This window comes from Pteropus medius, unplaced genomic scaffold, assembly GCF_902729225.1.
Source record: "Pteropus medius unplaced genomic scaffold, Ma_sr-lr_union100, whole genome shotgun sequence".
Lineage (NCBI taxonomy): Eukaryota > Metazoa > Chordata > Mammalia > Chiroptera > Pteropodidae > Pteropus > Pteropus medius.
In genome coordinates, this window is record NW_024342468.1 from 1,620,439 (window position 1) to 1,641,067 (window position 20,629).

Here is a 20,629-nt window from a genome sequence, read left to right on the forward strand (position 1 = left end):
CAGACGACCCTTACGGTCGAGGAAACGGTGGCCGAGAGAAAAGGTGTGGCTACCAAGTGACGGGGCAGGGACTCGCGCCCGAGCGTCAGTTCCTAACTTCTCCGGGAGACGGCCTCTATCCAGTTCCTTCCTTTCGAGTCCTCCTCCGACCACAGCCGGAGCAAGCCCTCGTCCCGGTGACACCCGCTCCGCTTGCTCCAAAGACACCTCGGCGGGGCCGGGGCGTGGCGGGCGGAGGGGGGGCGGAAGGCGGGAGGAGGGGGAGGGGCTTCTGTTCTCGGACACGTCGCTCAACGACTCCCAGAAGCTGCCCGACGTCTGACTTTCCCCTCTTAAGCCCGAAAATGATTCCAAAGCCGACTCAGAGGCAAGGCGGCAGCTAGCGGCGCGCCGCGGGCCGGGCCCGGTGGGTGCAGACGGACCCGAGGCCGAGTCAGAACTCACCCGCCTCGCCTGGGCCACGCGGGGTCTGGAGAACGTCCTGAAGGCGGCGGCGGCGGATGGGGGCTCGGAAAGGTGGAGAAGCAATCCGTCGGTAACCGCCATGATCGACGCGGAACCGCGGCCACACGCAGGCGAGCCAAGTACGTCTGGACCGCGCGGGCCGAGACCGCGTCTCCGCCCGAGCCCACGTGGGAAGCGCGCGAGGACCCCGCGTAGCTGCCCCGCCGGCTCCTGCGGCCGCTCCCCTTCCGGGTCCCGCCGCCCCCACGCGGGCCGGGGCCCCGCTCGGCGTCCCTCGTGGCGTGGCCTGGGGCAGGGAACGCCAAGTGACACTCAACCCCTGAGTTCACGCTTGTGAAGTTGTTAGACTCCTCCGAGGAACAAGAGGCCGTGCGCCATCTAACCAACATTTCCTTCGATTGCTGCCGGGTTACTGTTTCCCCGGCACTTCAACGGTTCGGGGAGGTCACCGTAAGGGTCTGGGGCTTGGTCACCGGGACACAGAGCCCGGCGCCTCGGTCCGGTTCGCAGAGGTCTCGCGTTTTCTAGACAGGCAGCGCCTTAGCCACCTGGCAAGGCTGGGTCGCCTAGCAACGGCGGGGTCCTTCCAGGCTCCGCGGCGCTCCGGGCCTGAGGGGAAAAGAACCGCCGCGGAGGGCGCTGGGGGGCCGGTGGCGGCGACGCGGGATTGGCGCGCCGGGGGGATCCGGCGTCTGCATCGGACTGGAGATGAACGCGGCCGACAAGGCCCGGGTGGGGCCCGCGGCCGACGGGCCTGCGCCGGCCGAGGAGGAGGAGGGCGACGCGGGCGGGAAGGAGCCGGCGGCCGACGCGATCCCCGGGCCCAGCGCCGCGTTCCGCCTCCTGGTGACTCGGCGGGACCCGGCCGTGAAGCTGCAGTATGCAGCGAGCGGCCTGGAGCCGCTGGCCTGGTCCGAAGACCACCGCGTGTCCGTGTCCACGGCCCGCAGCATCGCCGTGCTGGAGCTCATCTGCGACGTGCACAATCCGGGCCAGGACCTGGTCATCCATCGCACCTCAGTGCCCGCCCCTCTCAACAGCTGCCTTCTCAAAGTGAGTCAGCCCGGGCCCCAGCCCTGCCCGCCTCCCTCGGCCGCGGCACCGTCCCCTGGGGAGTCCCGGGATCCCGCTCCTCGCTCCCAGCACGTAGGGGTTAAGCGGCTCGGGTTGCGGTAGCTGACAAAACGAACACAAACCCTTGCAGCTATTGTGCCCAGTGTTCCGGACCACGCACCCCCTCCCGACACACCCGTGTAACTGGGAGGTCCCCTCGTAGCCTAGTCTCCTTTCCCCGCATCTGGCAGGCTGCTGGCGCCGATTACTCTCGGTGGCGGTGCTTTCTGAGACTCCACCCCCTGTTGACCCAGCCCCAGACCTGCCTCCACCCGAGCTCCTATTGTCTGGGACTGACTCCCCGAGGCCCTTGGCTGGCTTTGTTCACCGTTATGTACCTTCCTTTTGCTCCTCTTTTGCTTTGGAGAAGAAAACTTGGTCCTTTCCATTGTCTTAACTGTTCCAGCGACTTTATTAGGAATGGTTCTCATCTTAGGCAGATGGGCAAATACTGGATCTCGGAGTTTGTACTCCAGTTTTTCCTTAATAGGTAAAAATATTTGGGATGTAGAATGAAAAATAAAGCTTCCGGAAATAAAGGCAGTTCTTAAACTTCAAGTCCAAAATCTCTGTAGATGTAGTGCTTTCTGCTTCATACACACTAAGTTTGGTGTCAGAACATTAGGGTTCTCAAAGTTTCACTGTTTTAATATCACTTTCAAGTCCATTTGTTTAAATTAGTAAGTCATATCGTTCATTTTCGTGGTTTAGAAGTACAGTATAAAAACTTTAAATATTTCCTTTAAAGATCCGTGTGCATGTGTGTGACCTATCAAAAATGTATATTCACTCATTCAATAGATACTTAAATACCACTGCGTGAACAAATAACAACGTTATATCAGGTAGTGACAGACCCTATGAAGTGATGTATCTATTTTCAGAGAACATACTTATGTGAAAGTGAAGTTTAAAAAAAAAATTTACTCTGTGAATCCTAAGTTTTAAACAGACAACTTGGTATTCAATTAGATCATTGGTAAACTTGTATGATCTTCTTAGATCCTCTAAGATCTTCTCGGAGAAGATACGATCAGGTTGGTTCCAGTTTAACCGAATGAGGTGAACAGATGCTGTTGATGCTATGAAGTTAAGAAGCCCTGAAGAAGGGAGGCCGAAGGAAGGGGTGTTCCAAGGTGTATCTTCTGCCGAAAAGGAACTTACTGTTTATGTACATCAACTAGAGAAAATTTAAGTCTGTGTGTCAATACAGTAGAGGTTCAATACTATCACAGAGAGAATCGAAAGGAAGGAAGGAACAGTGAGGGGAGGCACTGTTATCACGGGAGCTTATCTGGTGGCAAATCTGCAGCAGCCTGAAACAAGGTAGTGTTGGGTTATGAGAGGGAGGGAGGGAGGAAGGGTCATCCAGGTGAGCTTTCTGTCTCATGCACATACATGCATATTTAAGTCCTGAACATAATGTACTATTTTTGGTGTAAGTGATGATGAGTCGACAGGTGAGTTCACGTAGCTCTCCTAGAGTCGGAGAAAGTAAGGCGAGGCCAGTTCGGGAACCTCGAAGGTCAGTCTGAGGAAGCTGGCTTCGATGTAGAAAGTGCTAAGGTGCCGTTAAAGTTTCTTAAGTGTGGATTGGCCTAACTGGTTCAGGAGTATGAATCTGGCTGAACTGCAGGCAAGAAGATGACTGTTGGGGTCAATATAAAATAGCGGTTAAGAGATTGGGCTTTGGCACAAGATAGCAAGATAGGCCTATCCGTAAAAAAGAATAATGAAGCCCATCATGTTTAGATCTTTTGGAAGATGAAAGTACACATGTGGATATTTATGCATGTACACACGTACATACATAAACAGACACTGTAAATGCTCAAGGTAAAAAATACAGTCATACCAGCATGAAGGAATAAGAGTCTAGATTAACGCTGTGGCTGTGACTATGAAGATATCCATTGTATTGTGATAAAAATTTGACTCCATCGTTGGTTCCACAACCGTCTAACATTATTAAGAAATATTCATATAGCCCCCTCATCATTGACAGATAGCTCGCCTGAAGTTACTTAGTGGCATCTTCCCCTTCCATTCTTTGGGTTATGCATCACGCGAACCATCAATTGGCAGTCTTAGTAGACTAGGACCGCCTGGTAAATGAACGCAGACTCGTCTCTGCGATCCTAGAAGAGACCCCTGGGATAAAACTGGTGAAACGGTAGGGATGTAAAAAGTCAACATCAGTGCTTTGATACCTCTACCCATTGACAGTCCGTGGGGATTTAAATCTTCTCAGTGCTGTCCAGCCTGCCTTTGCTGTCACACAGAGAATGGACATTCTGCAACTGGGATCACAGTTTTAGTGTGTAGCACTGCTAGAGGGCTAGCTGTTAAACCCTTTTGAAGCTTTTGCTATGATTCTGTTATTTAGATTATGAATTTCAGGAAAATATGCAGTTATATAATAGTTCACATGTCCACTATTTTCAAGTTACTGTCCTGGGTACTGAGGTTATTTGGTATAACCTCAAAAGCAATAAAATCATGATTTAAGAATAAGTTGCAAGTTTTCTTCCCATTGGGCTGCTGATTAGTGAATCACCTAGTTGTTGACAGTTACAAATTCTAATAATATATGCGTAAGTACTTTTGTTGTATATCAATCATTGGAGCATTAGCAAGTATTAATTCCATCTACTACATTAAATTAGTAACTATTGCCTATCTTTGGACTCATATTCTTGCCTTCAAGAAGCTTGCCGTCTAATAGCTTTAAGTGAGTTTTTGTTAGGTGTTTATAAAGAATGTAGCAATTAGTAGTAACAGTGGCCAACTAGAAAGGGGATAATATGTAATTAAATGATTGGCTAGGGGTGGGCTTCTGGGAGCTGGACTCAAGCATATGTTCCTTGGGCATCTGGGTACATTTTTTAATTTGTTAACTAGTTTTGTGATATGGAGAGTTGGAGGGAGGTGCAATAGGCTCATTCAAACTAATATACTAGAAATTACTCACACAAAACCATGAGGAATTTCCCTGCTGGTCCAGATCCACTCTGCTCACCATCCTGTCAAGAATTCCTGCCATCATTGGGGCCAGGAATTGCTTGAGCTTCTTTTATTTCATCCTGTGGTGCTGCTTTGGGTTATAAATTCTGTAAGTGTACTTGTAATTCTATGGTAGCTTTTATATGTAGTGAATTCACTTATTCTTATTTACCTACAATATTACAGGATTTGGTGAACAGTTTTGTACCTACTCTTCATTTGGTGGATACCTTTATATCTACCCTGCATTTTACATACTTTTCCTAGGTCTCATTAACATTTGCTTAATCCTCAGAGTATTAGTAGTCATCATAGCTAACATTTATTGAGCACTTATTAATATATGCTTTACGTATATTGATTGTGTTTAATCTTCCTAACTCTATGACATATGTATTATTATTTTTTCTTTGTAAGTGAGAAAATTAGGGGCAGAGGTTTAAGCAGTTCGTGCAGGGTCCCAGAGCGCGTGTGTGAGAGAGTGAGGATTTGACCCTAGGCAGTCAGGCAGCGGCGCACAGGTTTCAGGCATTATGTCGGGCTTGACTGTGTCATCTTTTAAATTTTACCTAGCATACAAAGCTCCGGGCTTTCATCAGCATTATTTGATTAACTGGCTAGCCAGCTGCACCTGTCATCGGAATTTCGAGACTGTGTTTCTCCAGCATGTCCCTAGTGTCCCCAAGAGACAACCCTAAAATGCCTTTCTAAAATCAAGGTTTTCTGCCCAAGACACCATTTCCGGAGTATTCTTTAGGATGGCACCCGCAAAAAAGGTGTTTTTTTTTGTTTTTGTTTTTGTTTTTTACGTTTGGGTAATCTGGTTAATGTAAGTCTCTACAGTAGCTCCCTGGCAAAGCCATTTAATGCGCTCCTGTGACTCTTCAGGGGCAATGATGTATATAGTCACAGAACTCTTTTTCAAGGGACAATGTAGGAGAGTAGTTGTCTGTGTGACACACTTTAGGAAAAGTTAGTTATCTGATTCGTTTGTTGGACAACTTTCATTTTATATACCTGCTTATTCTGTCATTGATCAGCTCCAGCAGAAAGGAGAATAAGATTAGGTTTTTCCAGTTATCCTGTGCTAGTTTCTAATGGTCACTGCTGTCTACACAACCGTTCATTTGTGAATACACTGAAGCATTTTCTATCCTGCTTAATGGTCTGTGGTTTTTGTTATCTATTTCCCATTCGGGGGATATTTTTTAAACGATTTGTTTCGCCCTGGTTTTCTAACACATTCTCAGTTGGCCAAAGCTTTATCAAGGAATGTGGTTAGGGATTCTGAGTCCTACATCTTCCAAGTTCTTTCTGTGTCCTGGTGTGTGAAATTCCCCTGGGCTAGGAAACAAACTCATTTAAAGTGACTTTTATCATATCCGTGATATGATAAAAGGGACTTAGGCTCAAGTCCCTTTTTAACTATGTTTTCTACCCTTTCTGGTTGGCAGATCTACGTAAAAGGGAATGGACAAGCAGAGAGGAGCTGACTGCCCTCTTTCTCTGCGGTCCATCTCTGGCGCGCATTCTTGCTTCTGGCATAGCAGAGACCACATCTTAGTTGACCTCTGCTCTTTTTTCGGCTTTAGGCTTCCTGGCTGTTTTCTTATGGACCACTTTCTTTTAGTCATTCATTTCTTCCTCCATCTTTAAAGAACTCGCCATTGCTCAGCTAGGCACCAAGTAAATAGCACCGATGATGTATGTTACGAACTTGGAAGAGGGAGAGATGAAGGAAAGCTAGAATGATCTCAGAGGCCTGTAGGATGGTTGAGATTTGATAGGAAGAAAGAGCATCCCAGGCAAGGGATTTTAACACCTTTATTACTTTTGTGACTAGTTCAGCCAAATGCCCTGTTGACTCTTATGAATCAAGTACACCTCTGTTGTCCTTGTTGCTAACGTCGATTCTAAAAAGAAGGTGGGAACCAGGCTATGAATAATAAGGACTTTTATTCCGATCCTTTAAAAAATATCACCATTTTCTGAGTAAATTTTCATTTAATTTTAGACACATACTTGATCTTTCAAGTGCGTGTCATACCAAAATTAACAGAATTGATACAAAATTACCGTATAGATTAATGTGAATCAGTGGATACACCCTAAGTAATAATGTAACTATATTCCTAGAGAGAAACATTTATCTGATGGTTTTTACATCTCGTTTACAGGTTGGCTCAAAAGCAGAAGTCGCCGAGTGTAAGGAGAAATTCGCCACCTCTAAAGACCCCGCGGTCAGTCAGACTTTCATGCTGGATCGGGTGTTCAACCCCGAGGGGAAGGCTTTGCCACCGATGAGAGGATTCAAATACACAAGCTGGTCTCCCATGGGCTGCGATGCTAACGGCAGGTGCCTCTTGGCAGCGCTGACCATGGACAACCGCCTGACCGTCCAGGCTAACCTCAACAGGCTGCAGTGGGTCCAGCTGGTCGACCTGACTGAGCTGTATGGAGAACGTCTTCATGAGACCCGTTACAGGCTCTCTAAAAGCGAGGCTCCGGAAGGGAACCTGGGCGATTTTGCCGAGTTTCAGAGGAGACACAGCATGCAGACGGCAGTCAGGATGGAGTGGTCGGCCATCTGCACCACTCAGCAGGTCAAGCACAATAACGAGTGCCGGGACGTGGGCAGTGTGCTCCTGGCAGTCCTCTTCGAAAACGGCGACATTGCCGTGTGGCAGTTCCAGCTGCCGTTTGTAGGCAAGGAATCCATCTCTTCGTGCAACACGATCGAGTCAGGAATCAGCTCTCCCAGTGTCTTGTTCTGGTGGGAATACGAGCACAATAATCGGAAAATGAGCGGCCTTATCGTGGGGAGTGCCTTCGGACCTGTGAAAATTCTCCCTGTCAATCTCAAAGCGGTGAAAGGCTACTTCACTTTGAGGCAGCCCGTCGTCTTGTGGAAGGAGATGGACCAGCTGCCGGTGCACAGCATAAAGTGTGTCCCGCTCTATCACCCGTACCAGAAGTGCAGCTGCAGCCTAGTGGTGGCCGCGAGAGGACCCTACGTGTTCTGGTGTCTCCTGCTCATCTCCAAAGCCGGTCTGAACGTTCACAATTCCCACGTCACGGGCCTTCACTCCCTGCCCATCGTCTCCATGACTGCGGACAAGCAGAACGGCACGGTGTATACTTGTTCCAGCGACGGGAAGGTGAGGCAGCTGATTCCCATTTTCACAGACGTCGCGTTGAAGTTCGAACACCAGTTGATTAAGCTCTCGGACGTGTTTGGCTCGGTGAGGACGCACGGGATAGCGGTGAGCCCGTGCGGCGCGTATCTGGCCGTCATCACCACGGAGGGCATGGTCAACGGCCTGCATCCCGTGAACAAAAACTACCAGGTCCAGTTCGTCACCCTCAAAACCTTCGAAGAGGCAGCTGCTCAGCTCCTGGAGTCTTCAGTTCAAAATCTCTTTAAGCAGGTGGATTTAATAGACCTCGTACGCTGGAAGATCTTAAAAGATAAACATATCCCTCAGTTTTTACAAGAAGCTCTGGAAAAAAAGATCGAGAGCAGCGGGGCCACCTACTTCTGGCGCTTCAAACTCTTCCTCCTGAGGATTCTCTACCAGTCAATGCAGAAAACCCCTTCGGAAGCCTTATGGAAGCCCACCCACGAGGACTCAAAAAGCTTACTGGTCGACTCGCCTGGGCCGGGCACGGCCGAGGGTGAACAGCAAGAGGGCACTTCCTCCAAACAGGTGACTAGGCAGGCCCATCAGGAGAGGAGCAAAGAAGGGGACCCAGAGGACCCCACAGATGACCCCCTCGCCCAGTCCGGAGATGCCGGAGGCCGCGAGCCGATGGAAGAGAAACTCCTCGAAATCCAAGGGAAAATCGAAGCCGTGGAAGTGCACCTGACCAGGGAGCACATGAAGCGAGTCCTAGGAGAGGTGTACCTGCACACCTGGATCACCGAGAACACCAGCATCCCCACCAGGGGCCTCTGCAACTTCCTCATGTCCGACGAGGAGTATGACGACCGGACCGCACGGGTAGGTGTTTGACCGACGAGAAAGCCGAAGCCGTGGCAAGAAGCGACCTGAAGCTCTGAAGCTCAGCTTTTGCTTTGCCGTGTTGTTGTTCGGTGGCTTGGGTGGAGGTGCTGAGGTGGGAGGGAGCCTGGACTGGTGCGGAGGACGCGTTCGTCGCACGCGGGGTTTCTGTTCTTCCTCTCCGGTGGCCTTGCGATGACATGCAAGTTTGAAAAGCAAGGTTTCCAGGCGGGGGAGGCAAGCTCTCCAAAAAGACCTAAAAGCAAGGGGAAGTAGTGTCTGGGAACATCCAGCTGGCCCCGTGCTCCGTCCTGCTGCTGTTTGTAGAAGGTTTTTTTTTTTTTCGTTTAGGGGGGAGAGTTTCCATTGGAAAGGACTTGAGACTTCTGAGTTAGTCAAGAAGGGCACATATGGTAAATGTATCGCTCACGCTGTTTTTACAAAAAAATACGTGTAGCCTTTGGCACTTGAACAATCGTACCGTGTTACCCAAACTGTATTCCCCAGAATTCAAGTTCCCTGACAGCACTAGGATTCCAGGCTTGGGGATGCTGCGCCCACCACAGCCCTCTGAGAGGTTCCCTGGGCCACTGTCCTCCTAGGGTCCCGAGAGAAAACACTCCTTAACTCTGTGCGGCTCAGCGCTGCCCAGACTCTGCCCTCGGGGAGCCTTTCTTCGCGCTAACAGCCGCTAAAATTCTGGAGACCTGGAGCCAGCTCGTCCCTCCCCCACCCCTCCCCGCTCGTGCCGCGGACCCTGCCGTGGGGTTGGTGGCTCCCGGACTGTGGGCTCTCGGACCAGGTCCGTCAGGGGTCTCTGGGTGTCAGGAGGCGAAACTAGTGCTTTTATATCCCAATTATGTTTTTACTTCGTAAGCTTTTCTTGAAGAATAGACATTTGGGCAATCCCACAAAGTTAGCGTTTCATGTCATCTTTTGTCTGTCATTATGCTTCTCCTTCTTAAAGCCAAAACGTTGTAAGTAATAGCTAAATATTTTGTCTTCTAACAGAACTCTGAAGTCCTTGTTTCAGAAGCAGCTAAACCAAGGCAAGTAACGAGATCTTGGTTTTCAGAAGAGTTTTTCCTTTAGTGCTTCCGGCCCACCCTGTCGTCACAGGGCCCCTGAAGGACTTTCTCTTCCCCAGCCAGCCGACACATGTCGGAGGCCTCTTTACACTTCAGAGAGCGTGACGGAAACGCAGAGCCCCCGTCCCGGGCACAGGGCTGCCCGATCGTCCCCCTCCTGCGCGTCACTGGGCTTTCTGCAGGAGGCCCGGCCCGGCCCGCTAAACGTTGCCGCCGCTTTTGTCTCGCCAGGTGCTGATTGGACACATCTCAAAGAAGATGAACAAACAGACTTTCCCCGAGCACTGCAGTTTGTGTAAAGAGATCTTGCCGTTCACAGACCGCAAGCAGGCCGTCTGTTCCAATGGCCACATTTGGCTTCGGTAAGTCGTTTAAGTCACATCCTGCTTCTGCTCATTCAGCAGTTCTGTGTGGCACGAAGCGCTGTATTTATCCAAGATGTGCGCCGCCTGGGCCCTTAGGCTGGTGAAAAGCTGCTGTTATTAACCCTGGCCCTGACTTTTTTCTCCAGTCTGATAAAAGCAAGGCGTCCTTTGACGGCAGTTTTTGCTGCTTGATTGACGTAGGCGTGGATTGTGGTCATACTGTTTTCCTTTAAAGTAGCATTAAATTCTAAAAAATTATTATTCTAAAAGTAATACCCGTTGAAGTGAGTGGACCATAAAAGCGCTCATGTACTTTGTCTAACTTCATAATAGAAGGTAGACGTCTTCCTCCCGTCTGCCCTCAGTGCCACTCTCAGAGGGGACCGCGGCGTGTCCTCCTTTTACGGACGCAGTGGCTCCTCGAAGCACTTCACCCCTGTCCTGGCCACGGCCCCCCGCTTCCCTTCCTGCCTCTGACTCTCCGCTCTTCGTTGTCTTTGCTGACTCTGCTTCACTCCCGACGTCCACCTTGGGACCTGTTTTTCTTCTGCCGGCACCGCCTTGGCGGTTGCGTATCCTCGGTACACTGGTGACTTAAACATAGAGCTTTAGCCCGAATTTCTCCCCCGCAGTCCAGACTCACATACCTCACCGTCTCCTCAGTATGGCAGCTTGGAGGTTTCACAGGCCTTTCAGATCTGACCAGCCTTGCTCGCCACCTCCACAGCCCTGGTCCAGCACGCCATCGTCTGTTGCCCAGTTTATCACAGTTTCCTGGGCTTCGCCTTCCATCTGTGTCCCCCCCAGCCTGTTTTCAGTTTCGCCCTGATTATGATCCTGGTAAGGCCTTGTCAGGTCATGTCACCCTCTGCTCAGAACCTTCCAGTGGCTATCCGTTTCTGATAAGTAAAAGTAGAATCTCCTCGGTGACCGAGGCTGCACAGCCGGCCCCCATCACCCCGGCTTCATCTCTTAGCTTTCTGTCCTGCTCACTTCACTCCAGGCGCACCGGCGTCATTGTCCCCCAGGTACACGAGGCACCCCTCCCACTTCTGGAGGGCCACGCTGGCCGGTCTCTCTTCCTGGAATGCTCTCCCAGCAGGTGTCCACGTGGCTCCCTCAAGTGTCCCTTTGTCAGTCAAGCCTTTCTGCCTGCGCTACCCGAAAGTCCCACCCTGCTGACACCCGTCCCCTCTCGGTCGCTCTTGCTTTTTCATATCTAGCAATTATCACCATTTAATATATTTTTTACTTCTTGTTTTTCTCCCTCGTTTAATAGGAGGCTGTATGAGGACAGGAAATGTTTGTATTTTTCATGACTATTTCGAGAACGATGCTTAATACATAGTAGGAACTGTTAATTTTTAAATTTATTTTTAACCAGAACAGGATCGCGACGCACACACTGCCCCACAACTCGCCAGTTCTCTCGTCAAGCTTCCCACAGCAGTTCACACGTCCCATTCCTAATGGCTGTCGGGTTTCCCACGTGTGGATGTTGCATCGTTTACTCCCTTACGGATGGATCGTGGATTATTTTCCAGTTTTTATCGTGTTGCTATGCTGTTTCTAATCTGACCGCTCAGGCGTTTCCAGGGGAGAGTAGGATCCGCGCTTGTAGGGACAGTCGACTTGTGACTCTCCGGAGCGCTAACGCCATCAGTTCTGTACTTACAGGTGGAAGCAGGCGCCTGGGAGGTTAAGTAATTTGCTCCGTCCCAGAGGTGTTGGTGACAGAGCCAGAACCTGGCCCGCGGGCCCGAGTGCCCCTGCGTAGCCGCCACGCGTTACCGTCTCCCAGACAAGCGCGGTAACAAGGTGTTTTCGTTTTTGCTGCTTGGAGTCGGGGCCAGAGCACCTTGTTTCTCCATGTGAGAAGGGCCTACTGCCCCGCCCGCCCCCATCAGAGCCCGTCTCTCCTGGACACCCGAGTCTTTACCCAAAGCGAACCTGCGTGGTGTCTCCCTCCTCTTTGCATTTTTATGCTCCTTGGTCGCTGAACTTAGAAACCTTCCCCGCAGCACCCAGTGCACACCCCCGCCTCGGGGCATTCCACCGTCCCTGCTGGGCCTGGTCCTGGGGGTGCTCAGGGACGAGCCACTGGGTGGCGTGGAACCTGTGGGCGTTTGGTCCCGTCCCTTCTTTCGTCGTCTACATCAGTAGCCTGTGGCTTTCCCCACTGGACTCAGGTTCTTACACCTGATCCTACAAACCACTGCCAAGAAGAATTGTCACTATAACATGGGTCGATGTCTTTCACGTGCCGAACGCTCAGAGTCAGGTGGGTTCGGGCGGACAGAATTGTCCCAGAGCTGCCGACGGCCCGAAAGGGGCCGCAGGGCCGGTCGGAGAGGACGTTGCATGTCGCGCTTCTCCTTCGCAGCATGGGTGGCGTGGGTCTAGCCGCCGTGCTGTGCAGAGGGACACGCTGTCGCGCGAGCGTGTGGACCGTTTTGCCGTTCGCTTCCTTAGCGTGTGGCGGAGGGCAGCGGTCTGGGCGAGTCACCCGCGGCGCCACGCTGCCCTCCCTCCGGGCGTCCGTAGAGCTGACGAGCGCGTCTGTCTGTCTCCCAGGTGCTTCTTAACCTACCAGTCCTGCCAGAGCTTGATCTACCGGAGGTGTCTGCTCCACGACAGCATCGCGCGCCACCCTGCCCCCGAAGGTGAGTGTCCCCGCCTCGGGAGGCTGAGCGCCAGCCGCATGGTGGCCGGCGGCCAGTGGCCGGTCGGGCTTCTAGTCGCTCAGTCTGAGGCCACCGGGCAGTGAGAGGCTCGTCCTGTGGCGCCCGGTATTAGCACGAAGCTGCAACTCGCTAAAAACAGACTTCGTAAAGGTCATGTTGTCTACGGCCATGCCACCCTGAACAAGCCCAATCCCGTCTGATCTCGGAAGCTAAGCAGGGTGGGGCCTGGTTAGTACTTAGATGGGAGACCACCCAGGAAGACCAGGTGCTGTAGGCGTGGGAAAAAACAATGTCACGTTAAAGTATATATTGCATTTTAGGAAGTAAGTTTGCTGTTCTGTCACTGCAAACAAATGATTCATTCAAAAAAATGTCAGAACTTGTCTTACTTGGCACGTACAGATTACATTTGAATGAAAATTCTGCGGGTGGTCGTGTATACGAGGCCAGCATAGCCAAACCAGTGACAGGGTGCGCACTTGGAGTTACTCTTCTGGAGCCACGATGGGGCTTTTTTCTGGTTGATCTTTATTCTTTTCCAACAGCCTGGTGACAAAGCCCACATTTCTGAGATAACTCACTGGAAATAAGATGTAGGCGAGGGATTAGTGAGGTCAATGCCACATGACGTCATTTGTGACCCAAGGTTCATTAACATCACACTCCAACCGAACGAGCTGAGCGCAGACGCGCGTGGACACTTCCATGCGTGTGAGGGGGGCTCTGCCTGCAGGGAAGTAAAGCGGAAACGTTCTTCGTGCAGTACACCCTGGTTCTTTATTTTTTACCTTAACTGGCTGACGTTAACACTTCCCAGTTCTGCGAAGTCGGTGTGTTGGCAGCTTGTATTCTAAGTTTTTATTCTAGAAAATGCAATCACGTACAAAAGTACAGGAAAGAGTCTGATAAACCCTTACGCACTCATCAGTCAACTGCCCAAATTGCCAACTCACAGCCTTTTGTGTTTCACCTGTAGTCCCCACTCTCTTCCCCCCTCTTACTGGATTATTTTGAAACAAATTTGGGGGAATTTATAAACACCCACTGCAAATGAAAATTAGTATGTTATTTGGGCAGAAAATCAGGAAAAGATTGGAACAGATTTAAAAAACACACACCCATCAGCTGACTTTGCGTTGAGCCACGTGCCGCTTTTTGGGGAGCCCGGGGCTGCGTGGGAGCCGAAGGGCGGTGGCACAGGGCAGGCCCCAGACCAGGGCTTCTAGAAGGGGAAGAGGTGTGGCCTCGGTATTATCGTGCTCCGATTTCTCCAAGTAATGCATTTTTTAGTATTACTATTTCTATAATCGTATAAAAGGATATTTTGATGTTAACAATTTATGTAGGATCCAGTCTCAGGAAAAAATGCAGTCCTTGAAACTGCGTAAATTTAGCGTGCTGAGCACCCACCCAGCACCCTTATTTTCCTGTGTCGTTGCTGAAGGAAATTTCATCCCACTCAGTTCTGGGAGCCACAGGTTTAGTTCAGCCTCCTCGGGAGTGGTGGGGTGAGGTGCTTGGCCCACGGGCGCCACCTCCTGACACCGCGGCCATCCGCCCCGCGTCCCGTCTGCCTGGCCTCTGAGCTGACACTCAGCCCACTTGTCTTCCTCCGGCAGATCCTGACTGGATCAAGAGGCTGCTGCAAAGCCCCTGCCCTTTCTGCGACTCTCCTGTGTTCTGACGGCGGCGGGAGACGGAGCGGCCCGGACTCCTGAGCGGAAGGGAGGTGCTCTTCGCGACTGCACCCGGTGCCCCGGGGACCCCTTCGGAGGGCGTCGTCTGTCTCCAGGGACTAGAGCATATCTTGAAAATGACGGAGGCCGAGGTTTCAGTCGTTTGGAGATGAGTGTCAGCCCCACTCCGGACCCAGTGAGGACCGCTTACTGTCCGAGAGCCTTGGCCGAAGCGGCTTGAAGCAATGCCCTCTTGTTTCTGGGAACAGAACGACCTCTTCTGGAGCCTGGGGAAAAGGGTCTTGCTGGGCCGCATTGGGCTTTAATCCCAGACCGTGGCCTGGCGCTGCCTGTGGCTCCGGGAGCTTAAATGACCAGCAGAAGCTGAGCGTCTGAGCGCGTGGCCAGCGGCGGCGTCCTCAACACACAGCTGCACATCTGTGCCCCGCCGATTAGTTCCCCTGCATATTGACAACATTTTCCTAAAGCTGTTATTTTTGAGAGATTGAAGCCAAGACTAAAATTGGTTTTAATGTATCGAAAGGTCCGGTGACTCTCATAAGTTAATAATTATGACTTATTTTAACGATCTCCCAGGTCGTCCCATTTCCTGCTCCGACTCCTGAACGTGTCTGAGGATGTCAAGTATTCCAGTTCCCCCGTGTCACGTCCCTGCTTCAGACGTAACTGTGACAACCTCCATGAGATGTTTCTACAAAAGAGGAAAAAATATTTTCTTCTTTTAGTATTAAATTAAAACTCGTAGTATTTTTAATGTCAACGCTCCCAGACGTGTCATTTGTGTCCGGTATAGGAGTGCAGAGTCTACCTAGAGACTTCTGGAAGGAGATGGGCAGCCCCGAGGTGTGGACACCGCTCAGTGCTGTGAGTGCCTGCGGCTCGGCTGGCAGGGCCGGGGGTCTCTCTGTGCGAAAGTCTGGTGTTCGTAACGCAGGCTTTTTCTGCAGGCTGTTAAGAGATGTTAGATGTTGACCGGTTGTAAAACCTAAAGGAAAAAATAGACATTCTGGGAATTACAGTGTTTTGGGATTTTTAAAATAAGTATCCCAGGGATTGGTGCTAATCAACAAGGCTGCAATGCACACATCTTAAAATGGTACATGCTTCCGGACCATGTATTTGATGGGAAATACAAAATGTGAAATTCTGACTCATACTACATGCCTTTATTCTAACAGTTCCTGCTTTTATTTCGTGTCCTTAGTGAAAGACATTTTGTCCTCGCTCTCGAAACAGCTGCTAACGGGTGGCATTGTGACGGGAACACACGGTGCTCGTGTTCCCCCTCCCCCGCATGCAGTGGGGACAGCGCCCCTGAGGGGCCCTCCCAGCAGTCCGCTTTGAAAACGTCTTTTGTTTCCTGTTCAGAACGATGCTTTGCCTCTAATCCGTAATTATGTATTTGCTGGAGTCTTCCGCTCGCCTTTCTCATTTCGGTGGTAATTTGAAGAGTGGCGTTTGTCCAGACCCTCGGGTCCGATCCGGCCTGTTCAGTGACGCACAGGAAAGAAGCAGTCGGCCGAGTAACACACGTCAGGAGGCCGGGCAGTCGCAGTAGTTTGTGCTTGTGTCTGTTTCACTTTACAGTAAACACTGGGGTCGTGTCAAGGAAGTATTGCAGTTTTAATAATCACAAAATGCTTAGTTTCGCTTATGTGTTTGTCCCTAATCAGAGTCACTGGTTGATCTGTTCTTATTGGGGGATGTGTTGCTGCTGCCGTCTAAAACTTACATTAAGTTTTTATTTAAAGCGCTTGTGCGTTTTGAAGGAAGTTTAATAACTCTTAGAGTTTAGCTAAAGAGGATCTGCCGAATTATTCCGTGGGTCTGTGTAGGGATAAACATGGTGACCGCTTTACTAGAACGAGGCTTCTGTCTGCAGGGGCTGGGCCCAGCGGCGTTCTTGACTCTGAAATCCCGCCAGCACCTGCCTCAGCCTGAATTTCTGCCCACCCAGAAATTTGGGGGACCCCCCCTTCCTGCCCGCCCCCACTCGCGGAGGTTAAGCCACTGACCTGTGAGAATGAGAGATTTTGAATAAGAGGCAGCATCCCAAACAGTGCGCTTCTCGCTTTCACTCAGGGTCAGCGCCCCTGGTGATAGGGCGTTGCCCAGTGGGAAGTGGGAGCGACACCAGGTGTCTTCGGACGCGCCACATCTCCTGCTTGAAGCCTGCCGCACCCTCGACCTTCCTGGAACGTCCCCGCTCTGGTCAGGGTGTTCCAGCTGTCACTGTAATCGCTGGGTCAGGAATAGCCGGAGAACGCGACAGGCCCGCTCTGTGTAAGGGCAGGGGCAGAGTCTATACAAATTAGTCCTTCTAAGCGGCAACACTGTTGCATTTGGGGAGTCTGAGAACCCCACACCTGTATCACACTTTCTCTGCCTAGAGTTAATTTGTTGCTATTGTTCCAGATAAGAAATTGATAGCCTGTTATGCCCGATATTTACTCTGAAATCCTCCTGCATCTACCACCCAGATCTCAGGCAATCTCTGTCTATTCCATCTGCCAAACTACCAGTTATTTTCCAGTGTCAGAAGCTGTTAGAACCACTGGCCAAGCTCGCGGCTCGGTGTGACATTTTCCCACTTCTCCCTCCTAAGAAGGTTTTGAGGATGCTGCTGTTGAAGCACGTACATTGGACCTGTGAGTGAGTTCCACAGGTTAGTCAGGTTTAAAGAACGTTAAAGGTGATCAGTATTAAAACGTTTTCTGTCGTGATCATCACGGCGTCAGGTAGGAAGTGGAGAACTTGCCACTTGTCGGTGCTTGGTAAGCGGGAGGGAGGTTGTCGGCGCTGGTTGACGGCGCACCCGCGGTTAAACCGCACTGGAGCTCAGTGGGTGCCGGCCGTGCCTGCAGCAAGACCCGGGAGTCACATCACTGGTGATGCCGAGCGTCTGTGCCTCCCGCCTGCCCCTGACACCTCCCGCCTCCCGCCTCCCTCTCCCTCTCGCTAGCCACTCCTCCTGTTTGCTCAGCTTCAAGACACACTCAGAGTTAACAGAGTTCGTGTTTGGAAAAAAAATAGATTGGTGATAAAATTTCTAAAAGCCGAATCACGTAGTTGTGTCTCTATTCCTAGAAGAAACCATTAAACGGTAATTTTTCTTTTTAAAGGTGATCGCGTTAGTTGTTAGCTTGATAAGTCCTATCTGATTTCCTTCAGGACTTTATTTTCTCAGAGTGTGGAATAACTCTCGCCTGGACTTTGGGCTGGAGTGTGCTAGATTCTAGCTCCCTGTCCCCGCCCCTCTACCAGGGTTATTCTTGACAAGCAAAAATTCTGGGCAAAGCTAAGCTGACTGGATTGTATTCAGAGTCAGCAGTCCTAAATTTTTTAAGGGAAATGTATATTCTCCCCGTTTTTCTTTTTAGAGATTGGGCAGCACAAACAGCAAAACAAATGAATCTTTACAGTGAGCCCACGTGGACTGCTTCGAGTCCGTGCGTGGCTTTGTGACTCCTGGCGACTGTACCTTTATGCTCTCGGCCCGCCCTCCGTGTGTAGGTGGCGTTTAGCCTGCGGTGAGTCCGCAGAGTGTCTCAGGGGTCTCACCTTTCCCTTCAAGTTGTCGGAGTTTTAAAATGCCTCCAAGGAGCCAACCAGAGAGAGCTGCTTCATTTTAGTTACGAGTTTGAGTATCAACTGGCAGCTTCAAGCAGAGTTTTAGACTGTCTGTCTCAGGCCTCAGAGTCACATAGCTTTTAAATGTTCTTTTCTGAAGCCGAAAGAGGTTTCTGGAGTTAAGATCTTCACGTCTGCTGACATGATGTCTGCTCTTCAAACTGATTAGAGAGCATGTGAAATCTGACCGTCTCAAAGTGAATCAAGTCAAATTTGCAGAATGGAAAGTTGCTCCCCGTGACATCTGAAGCACTGTTGCATCGCAGTCCTGGTGACGCAGCAGGATTTTGCAGAAGATTGCGAACTCGTTTCTAGGGCACAGACACAGATCAGTATTAGGACTCGTTGGCGAGGCTGAGTCTGGGAGCTAGGCTGCAGCCTCTCATGTGCATGCAGAGAGTTTGTTTTAAGACAGGGCTGTTCTGAAAACTTGGTGTGGGAATCGACACATTTAACACGGGAATGGTTGTTTATAAAGATGTCCTGTCAAGAAGTTAATCCTTTTGGTAATGGATATTTCTCCCCCAACCTCTTTACCCAGGTAGGTGATTCAGCTTTTCTTATCTTGCGTTTTCTTTGAGTCATTCGTATCTATGCTCTGGGATGGGGGGAGGGGGAGACTTAGTATACAATCCCAGGTCTTAGCGAGTTTATTTGGAGCAACGGTATATGGATTACCAATGTGCTGTGTTCATTCATTGCAGGCTCGGGAGGAGCTGAAAAGGGGGAATGATGAGACTCTCATACCGACACCCGGTATAGGCTGCCTAGTTGAAATGCTGTAAATGGGTCGGGTAGAATTAAATTCCAGAACTCTAAATGTTATGTTTACTTCTAAGGTGAGATTTTGCTTACCTCCCATCACAGGATCCCGTTACTTTCGTAAAAAGATCCTGTAAAGTGGTCATATTGGACAGCGTAAGAGGCTGTGATGGCTTTCAGACGGTTCATACTTTACCATTTATGTTTGGCTAACAGGCCGCTAGGGTTTAGGGTGTTTTAATTTTGGTACTAATGCCGAATTAAAGGCAAAAATGAATTCTGTGTTTTTCAAGACTTCGACTCAGATGTGTACTTTAATGTATGAAAGGACAGTGAATATCAAACTCGTTTATACAGGAATAAGACTGTATAGAAAAATAAGTCTGTGTTGTGTATAGCGAATATATTTCATGTTTACCCGCGCCTGTGCTGATCTTCGTGCTCGGCTTCGAATTCGTGTATGTTTACATATGACGTTTTTGGAAATAAAAAGAACAGACGTCTAAATACTTAAGGTTATAAAAAGGAGATGGTTTTTAATGTTTGCCATCTGATTAGGTGGCATGTTACAGATTTTTAGCGTTTAAATAAAATGACTTTAAGAATAACACCGCATTTTGCTTGGCGTACCCCCACCCCCACCCCTGCCCCGGAAAAACTGGCTGCTTCTCCCGTCGTATAGATGTACATAGCGTTCACGATTAGATTGTAAGCTCCTTGAGGGCAGGGACTGTCCGCTTCGTCTTGGTGGCTCCTGCAGCACCTAGTGCCAAGTGCCTTGCACAGAGTAGGTGCTCGTGACGTGTACAGCGAGTGAGTGACTTCCTGCCACCTTCTAGGTGAAGCATGGCTCACTTTTCCCCGTGAGTCCCAAACCGATGACCAGGAGGGGGTCAATTTCTTTCTTGGGTTTGAACTGAGCTTCGATGGACCCAGACCAGGCCATGTCCTTAGCACTCTTTAGCCTTCTTTTCCCGAAGATGATATATCAGTGTCCTGAGCTTTTACCTAATATTAGGGCAGACGTTTCTGGGGAAGTTTGAAGTGGGGAAGAGCAAATGAAATGGGAATTTTGGAGGGTGCTTGTCAGTGTTCAGCCCTGTGGGGGGCAACCTTATTTTAGTCATCAGTAAAGAATAGGGGACCAGGTCCTCTCTTTCTTTACCAGACAGCTGGTTGGCCGACTCTCCAGTTAATGAAAGACCATTGGTTTTTAGCTTTTTCCCATTTTGAATGCCCCCGAACTGCTCATATGAGTCTCGTCCTTAGAGTTGAATAACATTGCTGTGAATATCCAGTGCTGTACATAATGGCAGTTTTGTAAATGTGAAATAACCTCGGATATCTCGTGTTTTGTATGCAGAGCCACTAGTATTGTTATCTTGGCCACTTTTTGTATTCAAAATAAATAAACAACAGAATTATTTGTATATGGCGTACTTGTTTTATCGGGCTCACGTGGATCGTAGTGAAGCTTAGAAACCTTGAGGCCTGAGCAGCACCTGCAGGGGCGAGTAATGCCCAGATGTGAGCAGAGCGGGAAGGAGCTGTGTGTGTGTGTGTGTGTGTGTGTGTGTGTGCGCGCGCGTGCGCATGTGCGTGAGAGAAACGGCCATGAGCAGCTGCCTCGGGATCAGTTCCGTGTGTCTTTGATCATTTGCCAGAAAACGTATGAGAATCGTAAGGGGGAGTGAGCAGCGGAGCTTCGGTGGTGTGAGAGCACGTGCGAGCGTCAGGTAAATGGGACCCGCAGAGACCTCAGACCAAGTACCGAGGGCAGGGATTCCACTCCGTAACTCAGACCACACTCCTGAGTACCGG

At 50.2% G+C, this 20,629-nt stretch overlaps 2 protein-coding genes and 1 non-coding gene across 6 annotated transcripts in view; 2 read left to right on the forward strand and 1 right to left on the reverse strand.

Moving 5' to 3' along the window:
• The window catches only part of DDX31 (DEAD-box helicase 31), a 67,825-nt gene extending 66,048 nt beyond the window's left edge, over nucleotides 1-1,777 (reverse strand). The window contains exon 1 of one of the 2 annotated variants that reach the window (XM_039862933.1): nucleotides 1,715-1,777. In XM_039862933.1, the coding sequence (XP_039718867.1) occupies nucleotides 1,715-1,762 (48 nt within the window). In that variant the 5' untranslated portion in view covers nucleotides 1,763-1,777. Of the gene's footprint in view, nucleotides 1-444; nucleotides 652-1,714 lie in introns of those variants that run through there. The other variant, XM_039862932.1, reaches the window with a different exon arrangement.
• Nucleotides 289-20,238, forward strand: GTF3C4 (general transcription factor IIIC subunit 4). 3 transcript variants are annotated; one of them, XM_039862931.1, is made up of 6 exons: nucleotides 289-367; nucleotides 6,759-8,582; nucleotides 9,902-10,032; nucleotides 12,610-12,698; nucleotides 14,339-16,002; nucleotides 17,797-20,238. In XM_039862931.1, exons 2-5 carry the CDS (start codon nucleotides 6,837-6,839, stop codon nucleotides 14,401-14,403), a joined length of 2,031 nt encoding a protein of 676 aa, XP_039718865.1. In that variant the 5' UTR covers nucleotides 289-367; nucleotides 6,759-6,836; the 3' UTR covers nucleotides 14,404-16,002; nucleotides 17,797-20,238. The 3 variants fall into 3 exon arrangements, with proteins under 3 accessions (XP_039718865.1, XP_039718863.1, XP_039718864.1); XM_039862929.1 differs by lacking the exon at nucleotides 289-367 and adding an exon at nucleotides 747-1,518; XM_039862930.1 differs by lacking the exons at nucleotides 289-367; nucleotides 12,610-12,698; nucleotides 14,339-16,002; nucleotides 17,797-20,238 and adding exons at nucleotides 747-1,518; nucleotides 9,594-9,631.
• On the forward strand, nucleotides 12,878-12,996 carry LOC120602767 (5S ribosomal RNA). The gene has a single exon (XR_005652834.1). It is a non-coding gene; the product is annotated as a 5S ribosomal RNA (ribosomal RNA).
• Nucleotides 20,239-20,629: the final 391 nt, after the last annotated feature.

Bases quoted from the DNA above. Each gene is read 5' to 3' on its own strand.
- GTF3C4 (XM_039862929.1), top strand. From the start codon at position 1,174: ATGAACGCGGCCGACAAGGCCCGGGTGGGGCCCGCGGCCGACGGGCCT. The intron at 8,583-9,901 runs GTAGGTGTTTGA...TTGTCTCGCCAG, and splicing joins ATGACGACCGGACCGCACGG to GTGCTGATTGGACACATCTC. The intron at 10,033-12,609 runs GTAAGTCGTTTA...TCTGTCTCCCAG, and splicing joins AATGGCCACATTTGGCTTCG to GTGCTTCTTAACCTACCAGT.